Source organism: Magallana gigas, chromosome 4 (assembly GCF_963853765.1).
Source record: "Magallana gigas chromosome 4, xbMagGiga1.1, whole genome shotgun sequence".
Classification (NCBI taxonomy): domain Eukaryota; kingdom Metazoa; phylum Mollusca; class Bivalvia; order Ostreida; family Ostreidae; genus Magallana; species Magallana gigas.
In genome coordinates, this window is record NC_088856.1 from 25,700,718 (window position 1) to 25,720,601 (window position 19,884).

At 31.8% G+C, this 19,884-nt stretch overlaps 1 protein-coding gene across 1 annotated transcript; it reads right to left on the minus strand.

Moving 5' to 3' along the window:
* Positions 1-12,811: 12,811 nt before the first annotated feature.
* On the minus strand, positions 12,812-19,884 carry LOC105321037 (heat shock 70 kDa protein 12A). Its single transcript, XM_066081760.1, has 4 exons — positions 19,560-19,884; positions 18,265-18,483; positions 17,111-17,267; positions 12,812-14,981 (listed from the first exon to the last, which is right to left on the minus strand). The coding sequence occupies exons 2-4, from the start codon at positions 18,415-18,417 to the stop codon at positions 13,861-13,863; spliced, it is 1,431 nt and encodes a 476-aa protein (XP_065937832.1). The 5' UTR covers positions 18,418-18,483; positions 19,560-19,884; the 3' UTR covers positions 12,812-13,860.

Here is a 19,884-nt window from a genome sequence, read left to right on the forward strand (position 1 = left end):
AAATCAATATGTGTTCTCGGCCAATTTTTCGTAAAACAACTTTAAAGATTTAAAAGATTTCACAAAATCCTATATTCTTATCACGACGTTAGCCCGACGTTATCAATTTCTTTCGTCTGAGAATCAAATATGAAAATGCGCTGGTTGACAAGACTAGCTGATTTACACATATTAGAACATTCAAATCTAATTAACATTATTATGAATGTTTTCGAATGCATAAAGGAAATTAATGTAAGGTTGTGAAGGGAAGAAATATGCCTACTTATCTTTTCAATGAGTCAGTCATGCATTCAATGCAAAAATAATTACCATACACGTATTGACATATAAAAAAGTTTGTAATCGCATAATTACGATAACTAGCTAAAGCCAAAATGATTTTAATAGTTAGATCGGTATTTGAAAATACAGAATTCATAATTGTGAAACGAGCGAAGCTAATGCATACGGTTCAATTTATTTACAATGTACTTGTCTAAACAACAAATTAAAGAGTTCCAACGCACACTCATACCTTATATAACTCAATGCGACAATGTATGTCATCTTTAAATTTTTAGCACTTGATAATTATAAATGTTTTCTATAAACTGCAATTTAGCTTTTTGAAATATTTCATTTTATGTTTCTAAAGATCATTTGTTATTTCTAAAAGAATTGTATGAGTTTGTTATGACGGTCAACTCTTTACGTCGAATCCTATTGTGACGTCAGCAAACCCGCGAGCTACGTTAATGTATAAATTGTATAGGACGAAATTGATAACTGAGCATACAATATTTAAAAAAAAAAGGATTAAAAGTTGAAAATATTTAATAATGAGATACTGTTAAGTCTTAAAATTAAAGTAGCTAACACTGAAACGAAAGTAGAATTATACATAAAATTTCAAATTAAAAACATTGTTGTCTTGGTAAGAAGAAATTAAAGGTCTCACCAAAAAAAAAAAAAAAAATGAAAATCGGAAATTTGAAAAAATAATTTGACTTTATAAAAGTGAATACCTACTTGACAACTTTCCGGTTAGATGTGCGTTTTTCGATATGCTCACGGAATTTAAATTCAATGAAGTTCTACTAACTTTAATATACATGACAAACACCCGGGCATGAGAAGGCTGTCTATAAGCAGTAGATATACCATCTGGTATATTGACACAATAGAGAGGTTGAGATTTAAAACGTGTACGGGTACGCGTGTTAAAACTACACGTACACGTTTTTGTAATTTATCAGTTGAGATTTCTTAACTTGTAGGATATAAACGTGTACGTAAATCGACGCAGTTTTGTGACATGAATTTATTTAGTTAATTCCAAATAAATGGTAAATTTCTTATCAATTTTCATGCAAATGAAGTTTAAAAATCTATATTATGTATCACAAGAATACATTCACTCATCAATAAAATTTTATTTGTTGTAAAAAGCTACACATTTGTGCTAACGACACTCTACAAGTTTAGTGAACGTGTAGAAACCATGTCGTCACAAAAACTGATGACGTAATACGCGATGGTACTTCAGCAACACAATAATATCATAATAAAAGTTAAACATAATTTTCAATAAACATAGGATATAAATGCACTTTTTAAAATTACATGTAATTAAACAAGAAAATCTGTTTATATCAGTCAGAACAAAATTATCAACTTGTTGAAAATTGGTCAAACAAAACCATAACTTGCCACATGTATTAGAAAATATGTTTATATCAGTCAGAACAAAAATTATCAACTTGTTGAAAATTGGTCAAACAGAACAAGAACTTGTCACATGGATTCAAATTTATATATTTTTACTGTACTACATGTATCACTTATAATAAGCCAAACAATTATCAAGTAATTGTAGCTTCATCTGATTAGTCTAAATGAGGACACTACATAGTCATGGCTAAATGATAGTACAGTTACATGCATACTTGTTTAGAATGTGTATGTATAACTTTTAAATACTCAGTTACAGTGCTAGTCATTTTACCCATCCGTGCAAAATAGACCTAGCTACATGTATAACAGAATGTTATAAATTACTGTGACACATGCATGTAAAATGTAAAGCTTTCCATAAATACCCAGAGAATAATGGATGGCAAAATCTGTATCACATCTCTTATTAACCCGATACTTTGATATCATATTGGTCGAGGGTTGATATGGTGTGTGTGATACAGATTTTGACGTGTTTTGTTGTTTTTATTGTACTGTATATTTGATAAATATATATATATTTATATATATATATATATATATATATATATATATATATATATATATATATAAAGAGAGATTCACCTTATTGAAGCTCCACCTCCGCCCAGCCGGGGCTTGAACTCACGACCTCTGGAACCCATTCTCCTAGCAGTGAGCGGCCACCGCGCTAACCACTGGGCCATCTAGGCAAGACAAAAATCTTGCTTTCGATGACGATTAAGGGAAAGTAGGGCGCTGGTCGCTCACTACACGGTGGTTAGAGATACAGGTGGAATGCAGTTAAACGAAAATATGAGAGGATCGGGACGATACACATTGCATAGATACATACATATAATAAGCACAAACATTGCAATAACTCTCAAATTCACATATACCTGCCCATAGTGAATGATAAAGATATACATAAAGCACAGAGAAGTTCACCTTATTGGAGCTCCACCTCCGCCCCATTATATATATTATATATATATATTAGTTGTTACATATATATATATATATATATATATATATATATATATATATATATATATATATATATATATATATATATATATATATATATATATATATAATTTAATATTTATTCGTTTGATGAGATATCGGCGCTTCTGATTGTTTGAAAAATTTCTTTGATACCTGCATCAATAAAATTTTTGCCGGATCTACTTTTCTCAACTGTTTTGATCTAACACTATTTATAGAACGGGAATTTCCAAGATAAACACTGTCAACAAAATGCAAAGTTGTGTCTGTTTTATTGTCACCAAACAAAATGCAACCTTGTGAATATAAAAACTTGAAAGTTTAACCTTCAAAAATAAACAAAACACATTATTTGATTCACGAAATAGAAAATTAAGCGTCTTCTCACGATTTCGTCTGCTTGAGATCAATCAACATTTACAGCTAAGCTGACTGTTCCTTTTTCCAGGAATATTATAGCGAACATATATATGCCTATAAACTTTCACGGTAACACTGCTGTTCAAATTTGGTAACAATGATTTCTAAATTTACACACGTAGGCCTACATGATCGGTCATCAGAATAAGCGTCGTAAAGAAAAGCTATGAGTAATGCATCAACTCCTTCGGTGCATTCCAAGCGGCAGATATACCATTTAGTACATCACTGGCTATCTAGTTACCACAATGTTTACAAAAGTTGCTTATACATACTATTATTTGTCGACATACCAGCTATTTTCGTCCACGATTGCCTTTCCTTGGCCAATTGGATGGTTATGTCCAGTTGCATATTCCAGCGATCTCACATGAAAACTAGTTTTATTACGAGTTTTTCTGCACAGTGAATAATATCACAAGCTATCGCATGTATTTTCCTTTCGTTTTCAATTCAGCCGGTTCAGATTTTAACTCACTATTTGTGTTTAATCGATTAAATTCAGCTCAATAGCTCTGCATCAGCTTAAGGCGCATCCATTTTGAATATTGTTGCTGTTGTTGTTTTGTATTCATACACGCCGCTTCATTTACATTATTTACATTTTTGATCAATGACACTTCACATTTTTTTATTTGAAAATGTTTTATTAAATGATAAGAAATGAACATAATAATTTTTCTATTGAACGACGTATCAAAGAAAAAATTGACCGGAAAACTTTTTCATCAATGCGCTACGCGCATTGATGAAGTTTTCCGGTCAATTTTTTCTTTGATACGTCGATCAATAGAAAAATTATTATCTTCATTTCTTAAATATTTACATTCCACGTATATTTTGCATGTAAAGCTACTGCAGATATAGCACCATAACACAGAAAGGGTACTAAAAGGTTAATTGACGAGTTTTAATCGTGACGTCACAAACGTTGAACGCTGATAAATACAACGTCACAAGCGAAAATCAAAGATCACGCTTGTGGCTGTTACAGTGTGTGCAAATAAATTTTCATAACGCGCAAACGCGCGTAATTCAATTTGTATGCACACACCGTTGCAGTTATGGGACTATTTCTTTCAAAAAATAAGGATTCAAAACTTAAATACATATTTATATTTTTAATCTGAAAAGAAACTTAAAATGGACATGTACTGCATCCCTTTTTTGACGGTTAAATGTATTGTGCCGTCATCTAGATATGAAATATTCAGATTATGACGTCATATGTTCGAAACAAAAAGAGAAAAAGATCCAAGTTTTTCAAAATTAAAAGTGCAAAAGTGTTCCTGAAAGGTGTAATAAAGGGTGAAGATACAGGTGATGTGACAAAAGCGCGTGCCACTGTTCATATCAGGGGTGCAAAAATCATGCACTCTATGACAAATATATAATTGTAACGGGGTGGGAGAAATAATGACGGACCAGATCGGGTTTCGAACCCGGGCCTCCTGAATCTCTAGTCAGGTGCTCTAGTCAGGTGCTCTACCAACTGAGCTATCTGGCGCCGTTATTCGAACTGACCGTCACATAATAAACTTTGTTATTTGCAGAGAAAATTAAAAAGGGTACATGTGATGATTTCCCAGGCAGTGCTTTACAAAATAGTATGGAATAAATTATAAGAACAGTAAATATCTTATGATAAGTACAATAGTTGATCATTGAAGTAATCTGACAATTCATAATACATTTATTTTCTGTGAAACAGTTCAGAAAAAAAATCTTCATGTATGAAAAAAAAAATCTCCATGTATGAAAAAAAAATCTTCATGTATGAATGGCTTTATCTTTTTTGAGAGAGAGAGAGAGAGAGAGAGAGAGAGAGAGAGAGAGAGAGAGAGATTTCATCTATTAATTATAATAGAAAACAAGCATGCTTCAATATAATTTCATGCACAGATTTAGATATAGAGACTGCGCTCACCCCTACAATAATTTCGAAACCAAAAAAAATAAAAAAAAATAAATAATTTTATAACGGCAATCTGTGTCCATCGATGATAGCGATCTCTGTTCAATGGAGCGACAAATAAAACCGCCTGGAACACCCCCCTTCCTTGGAAATTATATCATCACTCGGATCACCCCCTACCGTCCCTATAAAAGAGCTCTTGCATTTAATGTATGTATTCAACCTGAATCTGTTCAGCTTGATCAAACTTGACTTAAAGGGAACTTTTGAATTCTTTATCTTTTTAAAGCTATCGAATCTATAAAAAAATTGTCAGTCAGGCTCGTACATGCATGAACATTTCTATTAACAGTTATCCGAAGCTGCCATGTTTCAATATGTGCTTTGAAAATAAACGAATAGATTTTTTTTTTAACTTGTCAAAGCTATCAATTCTAATACCGTGTTACTACTTGTAACTAGTTAAACCTTGTCTTCTCATGAATAAGGGTGATTTTGAACGATCGAATCTTTTTAAAGAGTGTTCTACTTTGATAGAAAAAAAAAGATCTTTGGTCTGAAAAATCTCAAGAGTAGAAGACAGCTTTTGTGTCCTGTTTTTCTGTCCAATCTTGTAAAATACGTAACGTTATATTACACAAAGATAATGTTTTGGATTTGTTTTGTATTGTGGTTGTAGAGACACAATTTAATTAGATACATTAAACATTTTATACCAAAAATGCAATGCAATGATAATCAATTTCATTAATATTGTTTTCCTTTTTCACATTGCATTAAAAAAATATAACAATGCAATAAGATAATTGTTTAAACATTTTTAAGAATAGATTTTTGGTCTTACAAATTGTACATCAGACTACAAAAGAATTTTTCCGAATACTTAGTATACTTAGTGAATTGAAATGTTCATATGATGATTATTAGAAGATCAGTTTTGGGGCGCAATGAATGCAATTTCATAAATCTAAATTATGGAAAAATAAAAAAAAAAGTTGAAAATATATTACATACTGTTTTTAACTCATAAAATAAAATAGCTTGTATTGAAACGAAAGTAGAATTTATAATAAACTTTTATTTTGCAATTATAAATAGCTTAACCTTGGCTTCAACAACTCTCATAAAATCTGAGGAAAAAAATCAAAAATAAATTTTGTTAAAACATTTTTATTTCACTGCATACCTACCATGGCTTTAAATTCAATGAAATTCTAACGACATTGTATATGTTAATGAGAATGCTGTTTTTAGCAGAAGATCTAGGATGTGGTATATTGACAGTATTGAGCAGAGGGTTTTATTCCTTCTTTATTTTATTTCTCACATCCTATCGATAACAGTTTATACTTAAGCGTTGTAGAACTTAAAAGACATTAAGCACTTCGGGATTTAGTACGTTGTTTCAGCTATGTCAATAAATTCATTCCTTATAGGAACACCTATTAATAGAACCCGGGATATTATGTTGTTAACGTGGTTTACAAACATTACACTATCTACATTTTTCTATAGATTAAGGAAGGAGTCTTTTTATTATCAAACATACTTCTTATAATAAGAAATGCATGAAATTTTGACACAGTCAAACGGATCATATTACTTAATGACTCTATCAGTTTAATTAAATTTGACCTTTTTGTTTTCGGATAAAGGTCAGGTCAAGGTCACTACTTTTTTCCTCAACGTAAAGAGTGATAAAAATGAGTGTAGCTCTTTATAGTTCTGTAGACATTTGTTTAAGATTTGAAGATTCAAATCTTCAATCAAATCATAGACCATGAGAGTGTCTATCAGGTTATACTACTAAATTGGAATAAATATTTATACTAAAATTGATATTGCTTAGCCCGCATTTCCTCTAATTTTTTTAAATTTTGAAGAAATATTGATTATTTTTTTATGCTTCCAATAATAAAATATTTCTAATTTTTATGTATTATGAAGACTTTATATAAATATATAAATTGACAGAAAAGCTAATATATTGACCGTTTCATAAGAGAGAAAAACTGATTTTAGTGATTTTTTCACAAAAATCAATGTATAGAATGGGCGCATTAAAAAGCTTATACAAATATTATTTGATAGGCAAATCATATTTTAAAAACATATTCTGAAACCCAAGTTTCATATTATTAGTTCACATTAGTAAAAAAAAATCCAACATTATTGTTATTGTTTTTAAAATTCTAAAACAGACTCATTATATATATATAATCTGCGGCAATTCTGAATTGCGCAACATGTGATATTTTCCTACGCCAAAAATATAGTCCTTGTTCCATTCTAAACATTGATTACATTTTTCTATGCCAAGTTGTATGATAGTAAATAAGAAAGAAAAATATACTATTTTAATTTCCTTTCATCTTGATTTAATGAACAATTAATCAAATTTACGTTTGACAAGTCGAAAACCAGAAAAGACTCCTTCCTTAAGTAATGCTCTCTGTTAACTCGATACTTTTAAGATCAAAGAGCTTGTGAATTTGATCTATAAAACGAATTAAACTAGAGACGAGCTCGTTGCAAGCAACGATTAGGTCTTCCGTCGTAGCTGCGTCATACTTGTGACGTAATACAAAAAATTGATAGCTGACCAAGGTACAACATTAGATGTATAAACACTGAGTAAAAGAAACAAAGTATTATACTTCATGTTATAAGCAAATACAGATCTTAACACGTTGTCTATAGTTTGATTCGCCGCATTTTATTCACAGAGTGGGACTGTGGTTATGCCCGGTATAAAGGTAAAAAGACCATTGGCAAACATTGTACACGCATTTTTATCGAACGCAAGCGCCAATGAATCTTTTAGTATATATGCGGAGATTCTGGAAATTTTACAGGGGGTTTTGAAGAATAATTTTGTTTTTCGAGGAGGGGGAGCATTGGCGGATCATAAATTTTTTCCGGGGAGGGGGTTGAGGGTCTTGCGGTTATTTGAGTTTGCCAAGGGATGTCCGAGGCATATTTTTGGTGATTTTATAATGTACACGTAATTGAAAAAATTTTTGCGGGGGGAGGGGGGGGGGTCTTAGTAATGTAAAACTTCAATTTCACTCCTAATTTCAAGATTTTCATACCATTTTTTTACATACTCCCAAAATAGTGGTGGGGGGGGGGGGACTCCATGATAATTCAATTTTTTATCTGTAAATTTTAAAAAATTAGTTGCTGCGAGAAAAAGTGGGGAGAAGGGGAACCCCCCCCCCCTCCCCGAATTTTCCGATATGAAGTCAAGCATATTTTCCGATATGAAGTCAAGCATATATTTTCTTATTATCAAAGACTTAAAGCATGTTGGAAAAAAGAAATATTGTATCAAGTAATTATTATGCGCAGATCATGCATGCATTCCTCTATGGTTTTCACAATTACATCTATCAGTTTCTACCCGTACTTACTAAGGAGAAATACATTTTCAAAGAGATGATATCGGTAACTTATAGTTCATTTAACAGTTAAGATCCAGCTTGTCTTCTGCCACATGCAAGCACATGTGTAATCCTGATTTAGAAATAGGTATCATGACCGGGTGGGGGTTGGGGGTGGGGGGGTGTCATCGCAACAAGATGTGTACTAGCGTACTAGAGTTTCCATTCACTGTTAATTTATAATTGATGTTGAATTATTATTTACAAATAAAATCATTAATTTATCATAACATGCAGTCTGGAAAGTTACCTGGAAGAACTAAAATGCCAGGGGGTTTTGTTTTCTCTATCTGCTGGACGATTTCATTTGTCTTAAATCTATATATTAGGGTGTAAGGATGCCTGCACCTACTAAATATGCAATCATGCTCATACGTCAACCGATTACAAATGACTGTATTATGGATTTGTATCTTTGCTTGTAAGCTTTTCCTTTGATGTCAGCAATTCATTTTTCTTGATACACAACAGTTTTCTGTGGTGTATCTGTGATAGATCACACTCAATAATTTCTGATATATATCACACTTTAAAATAAAAATAAAGACTAGCAAAAAATAAGAAAATTGTACATATCATTAACAAATTCATGTGATTCAGTAAGTTCAGAGATCATAACAGTTTCTGTGAAATGTTTAAAGCACCTATGAAAATTATTACAAGAAAACTGATCATTTTTTCACTGCTAATACAGCCACTTATACCTCGAAAAAAAAATTACATACTTATCTAAATCCGTTATTCGTCAATTGTCCTTAGACCGAATATTTGTATACTTTCGTTCTTGAGAAGAATCTAACCAGAATACTCTACGAGTCCAGATTTTTTCCTCATCTTCCGACATTATCGAATCAACTTGTCACACTTTGGTACCTGAGCCCTTTGGTAATAACTCCTTCAAGCAAACGTCTAAAACTTTGCGGAAAACGGCAGAGAGGTCGTCATGTTCATCAAGAAAATTCAAATTTTGAATGTTTTCTTCACGCAAAAGACGCAGTAATCCGCACAGAATGAATAGAGGACGCGAGGGGGGGGGGGGATTATTCACTGCCATCCAGTTTATGTACCTCTAACACAAAGCGTCGTAACCGGTAATTCAGCATCTTTGCGTTCGTTAGGGATGTTCGTTCCGGAAATGCATATCAACAGATTGAGTATGTTCAGGATTCCTAATTAAACTAAGAAATTCGGTTTCCACTATATCTTAAGAATTGCGAGAGCATAAAATCACAATCGTCATCAACAACATTCTGGCTTAAAAAGGCGAGGTAGATGGAACTTTCATAAAATGTAGTGCGCTAACCTTCTAGAATCACGTGCTCTTTTTTTCATTCGTGATATAAAATGGTACATAATAAAATTTTGATAGATCATGGGTGCATTGAAAATAATGATACAAAACATGTAGATTAACTTTTTAACTTGTTCATCTTCAGATATCAGACTCGGGGGACAAGCCCCCTCGTCTGTTATCTGAAGATACACTCGTTAAAAAGTACTCTATATAATACTTATTAATCGTTCTAAATCATTCGATCTGATATACATGTATCATTGTTAACAATTCAAAACTTTGAACGATTAAATTGGTTGTTATACCTACCCCGACCCTCACGAAAGAATTAATTCTGACCAATGGAAATTTTATTTCCAAGACTCCGCGCCAGAATGTCTCTTTCATTAATTTTTCGCAGTAATAGTAGACGAGTTCAAAAAAGGAACTTTTGAGACACATCATACAATGTGACCATATACCGTGAATGCAGTTTACTTTGCGTCTATTTTCTTATTTTGAGAGTCCTTCTTATCATTGCTTGGAAATGAGGGAAAACCTTAAATATTTTGTTAATCTTTATGTCATATAACATCTGAAACTGTTTTCATTCCACCCACAAGCTTGAAATAATGAGATAATTTTAATGAAAACAATATAAATAGACTTTTCAATGAATTTTTGAACAGCGGCAAATTCTAAAATGAATTTTTAAAGGTATTGTTAGCTGCATGTCTGTAGCCCTTGTATGAAAAATTTCGGATGGTAGTCAATTTTTCCGGGATCCATACGGGAGCTACATATATGCAGCTAAGGTAACTAATAATGCTTCCAATGAAATACTCTGTTTAGTAATGCAAGCTTTTAAGAAAGCAATACTTATATTTGTTTGAAAAAATAACACCCCAATACTTCGTTTTACATTCGCTATTTGTAGAACAAGCAGAACCAGTATCTGTCCGACCCTCACTATATACATTGTTCGAATTTAATTGGCTTAGCATTGCATTGCTTTGCATGTACACAATTTCTTTTGAAATTAAACACTTAAAGTGTTTATCTATATGGCTATTAATCTATATGTACACATAGCGTACACACGTGATTCAAAATAACCCAGACGGAAAACGGTAAAGAATTCAGTCATTGAGTCTACATTTTATAGAACTTGTAGAAAAAACCCACATTGCGGGTCTGAATGTTTGTTATTGTGTCAATCTATCAATATACAGTTTGTAAATTATTTTCGATTGCTAAGTCTACAGCGTATTTGATGAATATTGAACAACATTTTTTCCATGCCACTTTTTTCCATAGAAGATAGCGAGTACAATTATAAAGCATTTATAAAATATATTTAATTACCTCTTTAGAATTGTGTATGTAATAAATAATTTATAAATTGCTGCTGAAGGTTGTTTGGTATTTTTGTTTGTAGATGTTTTGCAAATAAAAAACGCGAAACACGGGGCAAGTCATAATTAATATCCCTAATAACCGTAACTTAAAATAAGCGGCTTTGGATTCAATTATTATGATAATCGTATACGAATATTAAATTCACTATTTAAAGTCAGCTCCACGATGATAATATTATCTTCATCGTAAATCAGTGTTTTGTTTTGCTTTAAAAGAAAGGTTCTATCGGAAGCAATCCCGTGTTCGTTTAAATTGCCAGCGTACATTTGTCATGTCAGTAATACAAGTGTGCTTTATATGACGGCCGTATATTGTAGAAAAGTTGAGTTTAATTACCATGCATTGGAACCATTTTATTAACACATCTCCCAGTAGTGAAACAATTCAAAATGTCTCCGTTACAGTAAAACAGTCGGGCGTTAAACATGCGTACGTCCAGCTCTACAAGCACATGCACTGTCGTCTGGGCGACGGCCTGAATACCTAGCGATTCAACCATCGATCGGTTACCTGAGTCTCGTAATGCATCTAAATACAGAAAGGGGCACAGTTACGAAACAAACAACAAAAAATAAGGTCAAAGAGGTTCATCTTTATGAAATGAAAATGTACATATGAATAAAAACATTTTGGAATTTTATGTGGAATCATCTTTACGCGCTGACAACAGACAACAATTGTTTCTGCAAATACTGACTATAAATTACGAAAACATCATATTGAATACTACGGAAGGATTTGGAATTAATTTCTTTACAACTTTGCTTCAATAATGCATAAGAAATTTTTATTCCTTTACAAGTTATTGACAACAAACTTTTGACGCCTCTAATTCCCTAATTTTAGGAGCCAGCCCCTTTTTCTGTATACCGAATAAAAGGTCTCGGTAAGACCAAGAACTTTTAAAATACATCTTATAACAATTTATTATTATTAGGTAGAAAACTAAAAGGGAAAATACGCGATTTTTTTGCATTTTTTCTAACCTTTGTTTCAACATCTATACCACTCCTTTTATTTGCATTTAAATAATAAATAAAGTATGTCTTGCACAAATTGAATGTATCAGCTTCCAAACAAGTCAATCTTTGAGACTCTGCCAGTTATCGTTAAAGCTAAACCTCCTGGACAAAAGAAGTCGTTAAATTTTACTAAACTTTTGACGCCTCTTATTCCCTAATTTTAGGAGCCAGCCCCTTTTTCTGTATACCAAATGAAAGGTCTGGGTAAGACCAAGAACTTTTAAAATACATGTTATAACAAATTTTTATCAGGTAGAAAACTAACACGGAAAATACGCGAATTTTTTTGATTTTTTTTCTTACCTCTGTTTCAACATCTATACCACCCCTTTTATTTGCATTTAAATAATAAATAAAATATATCTCGCACAAATTCAATGTATTAGCTTCCAAACCAGCCCATCTTTAAGACTCTGCCAGTCATCGTTAAATCTAAACCCCCCGGACATCACGCGGCATGTTATCAGACCTAAAAATTTCAAAACAATCGGTGAACAAACGAGCGAGATATTAAGGATCAAAGTTGGCGTCTACAAGAAAAAAATAATGATAAGACATCTGAAAATTTTTCACAATAATAGCGGAAGACCTTAATCAAATGTTTTTTGCTGACACCATTTTTATTATTCAAAAGCAAAACTATATGTAACAACTCAAGGCATATAGTTTTACACATAAATGAGTATATTGTGGTTTCATTGAAATTCGTTGATATTTAATTATGATTGATTACGTCACTGACTGAAATGAAACAGTTAACAAAGGATAAAAAAATAAATATAAAAGCAAAGAATGATGATATTCTGTGAAAATAAAATGCTTAAATGTTGTAATTATTCAAATATATTTCCTCGAAAATGTTAATACTAATTAATTCACGAAATAAGATGCCCCTAAATATTGACATAATGACAATATACAACTTATTATCATATTTTAGAAACAAAAAACGTTTGAAATATCATTGCAGATTCCTTATTACAAAATATTCTTGTTTATGAAAACGTGATATCTTTGTTAGGTTACATTTAACAATATATTTATGAATAAACAAATAATAACAAATACTTAAATCGATAAAAATGTTGTGTCATTAGAAGAAAAACCTTCGTAAATATTTAACTGATATTGAAACAAAATATAATCATAGAAAAATACATACCAAAATCATTTTTAATTAATCGCAGGTTAAACAATTTCGTTCTTTATTAACTTTAAGGCTCTAAATAAAATTATCATATGCATGCAATTATGTCTTGTTTCATTGATTTCGATTTGCATGATTTTGGTTTTTATCTATAAAATATAAGAAAATACAATTTGAAACTTCTGCAATTTGAAATATCAAATGTATGGCAAGAATCTGCAAAAAAAAAAAATATTAACACAACAAAAACAACTAAAAAAAAAATAAAATAAAAGAAATTGTTTTCAAAATTGATTTTTTTTAAACGACATTATGAGTCCACATAAATGTTTTGTAAAATATACACGTAACTTTCGATAAGTAATTTCTTTGAATCCTATACAAATAAATGAAAATAAATGCCAGATACATGCATGCTTCTTAATCAAAAACGATTTTAAATATAAGGGCAATATAAGTGTACGAACACGGGGCATGTGACGACATACATGTAAATCAGTTTCTTCGTTGATCTTTCACTGCTTTTGAACAGAGGACCGCAATAAGTCAAATTGATTGTCACCTTGATAGAAGTCTACACTTCCAGTGACTACGTATTGAGTAGCTTTATCTATGTAACGAACCATTAGCTCTGTTCCTCCAAACTCGAACTCAATTTTACCTCTAACTTTATCAGGCCATCTTCTATTAGGCGGAGAAACAATGATACGTCCATGGCGAGAGCAACTTTCCTCAGTTACGTACTTGGGATTTTCTTCATATGACGAAAAAATTTCAATTTCTTTGCTCATCATTCTCATGGCATCGGATTTTCCTTCGTAACTTTCATAGACAGAAATGGATCGCTTTGTTCCAACCTCTACCAGTTCATTTATCGTGAAGAATTTTTCAAAACAACCAAGAACAATTCTTTCATCTCCCACCGTTACTGTTTTTGAGAAATCATGTTTCTTTTCATTGAAGCTATCGTACAGCGATATTCCGTAAGTAAGTGGACTGGCACGAGCTGTGACGGTTTCAGTGTTAAAACCGTACAGGATAGCTCCTTTTAAAACAGACAATCCTGCGTCTACGGGGTTTATGATTTTCATGTCCGGGAAATTAGATTGCATTTCATCTTTGACCAAAGGTGAATCAGAAAACCCGCCGACCATAAGAATATATTTTACATCTTTGCATTCTCGTTTGTTTAGAATCGTTTTTACGTGAGTTAGAATTCCTTGAATTGTTCTTTTAAAAAATGAACGAAATTTCTCAGCAGATATTGCAAGCCGGCCTTTTTCTACATCGATGTCCTTGTTATAAATGGACCCTTTTATCGTCTGTGCCAAAGTTTTGCAAGTTTTATCCATTATAATATCAACAAAGGAAACTGGTAGCTGTATAACTATTTTTTCTTTTGTATATTTCCCAATGTAACGCTTTTTGGTTTCGAATTGACCGCTAAGAAAAAAGTAATCAGTTAAATTTTCTTCTACAAAGCTTTGAAAAATATCGTTGCCGATTACGTCAGAGATGAACTTGAAAAACTCTTGATTTACATTGTTTCCGCCCCATAAGCCGCCTGTTGCTTTGTGAACGTGTTTTAATTTTCCGTCAAGTGTATTTTGTTCAATTGTCATATCAGCCGTTCCTCCTATTAACATAAAGAAAGCAAAAGGATCATGGGTCATATTTACAACTATAGTAATTATAACATTACCTATCTTTGACCTGACGAAGATAATTTGTCAATGTCCCTAAAACCGTCTTAAATGGATACATTGGAAATGAATCGCAATTAAAACATCACCATTAAAGAATAATATCACTTAACACAATAAGGGCTCCGCTCTGCGGGCGTTTATAGTGATCAGTCCGTCCGTCCGTTCTCCGTCTTTCCGTCCGTCTGTCCGTCCGAGATCGCTTGTCCTGGGCATATCGTTTCTCCCCTTGGCCCAATCTGGCTCATACTTGATTCACAGGGTGTGCAGTCATCTTAAATGATGTTTGCAGATCAAGTGTCAAGGTCATATCGGATCACACAAAAATTGTTTTTTTAAAGAGGTTATACATGATTTTACACTCCACAATTGAACAGCTAAAAGAAAAGAATGCACCTAATAGCGCATGTGTATTTTAAAGGCTTTCAAAAGTGGGGCGATGCAATACATCTACGTGGATCGAATGCAATGTAAACAGTGAACCACTTCACCATAAATGATATAAATAATAATAAATAATGTGATTGTATTAACTTAAATTAAAAAAAAAAAGCTTTATAAAAGTACATACACGAAAGGATAAAGATACGCAAAATGAACGAGAACTTCCAAATTTCACCTCATTCTTTCATTATTTATTTTTTTTAATATAATTGACACAATCTAATTTTGAATGATATCAGAACTTCAAAAGTTTAGTATTTAGTCAAAGGACTATGCATTATTTAAGCCCAAAATGGCCTCCCAAAATGAACATTATCATTTAATGGCAATTCTTTGTTTTCTTTTTACAAATATACATTTGAAGGTGTTTCATAATTTTCATTTTGCCTCAAGAGCCCATAATTGAGAGATAAGTAATCAGAAATTTAACCTTTTCCCGCTATTTTTGCAATTTTAACATACAAAGGCCTGTTTTTAAGCAATTTTCTGTCAAAAAACATTGCAAACAAAACATTTTCAGCAAAGAATCTATCCACGACTAATATGTACCAAATAAAATTGTCCTTGTAAAATTTGTCTCTTTATATTTCCCATTTGAAAAAAAAGTAAAATTATGAATTTTGACTAATGTTGATTATAAAAATAGCGTCACTTTTGAGTGCATATAATGTTATTGAGTCACATATACATAATGATTTACTGTATCTGAAACACATTAAAAAAATGGGGTTACATTTGACTCATATTATATATAGTTCTTTTAGACGCCATTCGTGATGATATCAGACTACCAAAGAAATGATATTACAGCAATGATACATGCATTTAAGGAATGAGGAATCTTTTGTGTATTATAAGGTAATAATTTTGGTCGGAGCGTGATCGAATCCAGCAAAGTCCGAAGGAATTTATAATAAAATTGACCACGCCCCGACTGTAATGATCAACTCATAATATAATAGAATGATTTCTTCTTACTTAAAAAGTTTCTCTGTTTTTATTTTTGAACCCATTTTCTATAATTTTAAGGAATTGTACGAGTAGATATTAGTTTTTTGACCTGTTAACTTTATTTTTAATTCTTATAATTTGGCAAATCCTGCTTGTGCTCGCTTGTGCCTCATTTACGTCATTTATAAAATGTATTGAAGTACACGTAACCAATTTGAATCGTAGTGCAGTACCCAAAGACACTGAAATTAGGAAAAACTAATCGTTTTTAACCACAAAATACATTTGTATTTCAAGCATGATTGAATGCCACAAAATTGGATCCAAGTTAAGTAATTTCCTATATCTTACACAATAAAACAGGCACAAACAAACTACAGAACTTCAGTCATTATGCTAGGATACTTTGTTTTCAAATTTTTGATTGAAACGGTGATTTAGGAAAAAGAAATGTAAAACCACTAACGCCAAAGTTACTGACAAAAGCCCAGTGACATCAACAGATGTGATAAAAAAAATATATTTTTGCTTTCATCATACTAGGTTAATATTAATCATATGAACAGCTATGTCTGAGAAAAAAACCCCAACAATTTAATTGAAAAGAATAAAATATCTTGTGCAACTTTACAGATAAGCAGATACGGAAAGAAGAAATCGATATTACCTCCCAAGTCAAGAACAGCAAATTTTATTCCCGGTTTAAACATTTCTTCTAGCTCCTTTGTTGACCCACTTAGATTCTCTGATGGAATTGCTCTACAATGAAGCGCTGCTACTTCTGGTTCAAACGCCAGTTCCAAATTGTTTGGTTTGATGCCAGCCTATATGCAATGTTAATGTTTTATGCGTATTTACTGGCTATGGAGACATTTGATACTATAAGATTCCCGGGGCTTTGGAGCCGAGGGAATAATTGCTCTCGAAGATAACAATAATATCTTATGTTCATTTAGCCAACTTTATTTACTGGCGAGGCAAAGGCCGATGTTATATAAGGAATAAGGAATCATTCTTCGAGTATTATGAGGTGATAATTTTGGTCGGGGCGTGATCGGGCTTTATGGTAGATTTGATCACGCCCCGACCGAAATTATCACCACATGATATTCAAAGAATGATTATTTATTACTTCTATTTATATAATTTTAGGCCATCGTACGATTAAATCTTTAAATATAAATAAGCAAACCCCGCCAGCGCCTCAATTTGGCGTCATTTGTATTATGGGTTATATAGTACAAAATCGATACGTAGTGTTATCACAGACAAAGACACTGGATAATGTAAATATATTTCATTTTCACCATAAACAATACTGTTGATAAAAGTATCTAAGCATTGTTGTCCCATAAGTACAACGGTGTGTGCATACAAATTAGATAACGTGCGTTTTGATTCAATGCTTATAATTAATTTTTTTTAACATTTATTTCCTTTCTGCAGATATGATTCATTTTGAAAAAACTCTACCTTATTCAACGTACAATGCAAAATTAACGATAGAGCTATTGGAACAGCCGTATTATGCTGACAAATTCACACTTAACTGTTAGAAATTTTTACATCAATGAAATATTAATCAGCGTTAGTTCATGTACAATATCTGGTCGTGATAAGGTTTGAAGTGGACAGGAGAGTCAGTCAAGTTTGAAAAAAAAATGAAGGAAGAAATAGTGTATTTATACGCACCAAATTTGGTGATTGGGTCTTCTGTCTTATGCGTAAATATCACTCAAATCAATCAATGCAGTTAAATAGGGGGAAAGTAAATGAAAATATATTCTACTTTTTTAATTTTTTTTACTAATTTTCAATTACCATGCATGCAGAATCTCGCATTATTTGTTTGGCAACATCTGACCAAATGGCAGGTATTGTTAAAATGTAATGAATATCATTTTCTTCAAATCCAAACCCTTTTGCTTTCACGATTTCCAGGAAGTGTTTCCTTAAGAAGCGGATAGATTCCATGAAAAGACCATGGGCTGGTACAAATCGCTTTAAAATATCCTGAACCAACAAATGCCTCTCAAGACCCTGTATTTAAATAAAACAAAAACAGACGTAATTTTAAAATATGAAAAAATGACCTTCTTTTAAAAAAAAGAAAAAAAAAAAAGATAAGGTACAATGGTACACCTCTTTATTGTGACGCACTTCATATCAAATAAACAAATAAAAAAAAAAACTAAAAAAAAAAACAAAAAAAAACAACAACTCAATTATGATTTTTTTTTTTACAGTTTTACTTGCTTGGAAATGTTACTTAAGGATGACGTTTACTCAGAATTAAAAAAATTCCACTGATGATAATGAAAAACCAACTATTGTGTGTTATAGACCTTACATGGTAGTGTTATTCTTCACTTTCAAAAATGTAGTATATTGACCCTTCTCTGCTGGCAAAAAGTTTATATGCGGTCAATGATCAAAATTTTGAGATATGGTGTCTTTTATCATTTTTAAGCATTTTTCATATATTTTTGTAGTGTGTGCCATACGATTATCTAAACGAAAAAGCAAGATAAAACCAACAGAAAATATGCAAAATTATGTTGACTAACAAATAAAATCTGAACTTTAAACATTATAGCACTACCAAAAATATTTCAGAGGAAAACAAAATCTGAAAAATTTAGTCCGAATTTCCTCTGTTTTGCTAAAAGTCAAACTTTGTCAGAGCCTAATTTTTTATTCCATAATTTAGTAAGAATATCGATCGTTATGTCAATAATAATTCATTTCATAAATACTTTTTGTATTTAAAACAAATTTTACTCATGAAATTGAACTTTTTAACAATCCCGATTTGAAAACTCAAACCCTGAGTAAACAACGTCATAAGAGCGTAAAGCAATGGGTTACTGCGTCCGCTACACATTTTTAGTCATTAGATCGAATCCTGCCAGGGCTTTTATTATTTTTCTCTCAGCAAAAGTATTTCGATTACAATGTACCTATATCTAGTTTGCTTTGCTATCTACGCTGATATTTGTGTCCCATACCTGTTTTAAAACTAACCAAAATAAACTAAGAAGAAGTTTTTGTAATATGCATTAAACTTTAATATGTAATTAGTTGTAAATCAACAGTGATGATAAAGTTTTATGTACCTGGTCGTTTGCAAGCTGTGTTTTGAAATCCTTTACAAAGAAAAATTTATCCTTATTTCTATTTTGAAGTATTTTAGAAAACTCTTCCTCGGCTTCATATCCAAACGCTACAAAGTTGTAAGTTTCGTTTAAAAGAATCGAAGATGGTGCCTTATAAGATAAGCCATCTCCTGCATGCGATTTCCAATTGTTCACATATACTTCTTGAGGTCTGTTGCGGAATGAGAAAGCATATCCAGAGTACGCGGTTCCAACATCTATGGACACAACAACTATCTTATTTTTTGTTGAATGTGTACTAGTATCAGGTACGGTCGGTTGATGC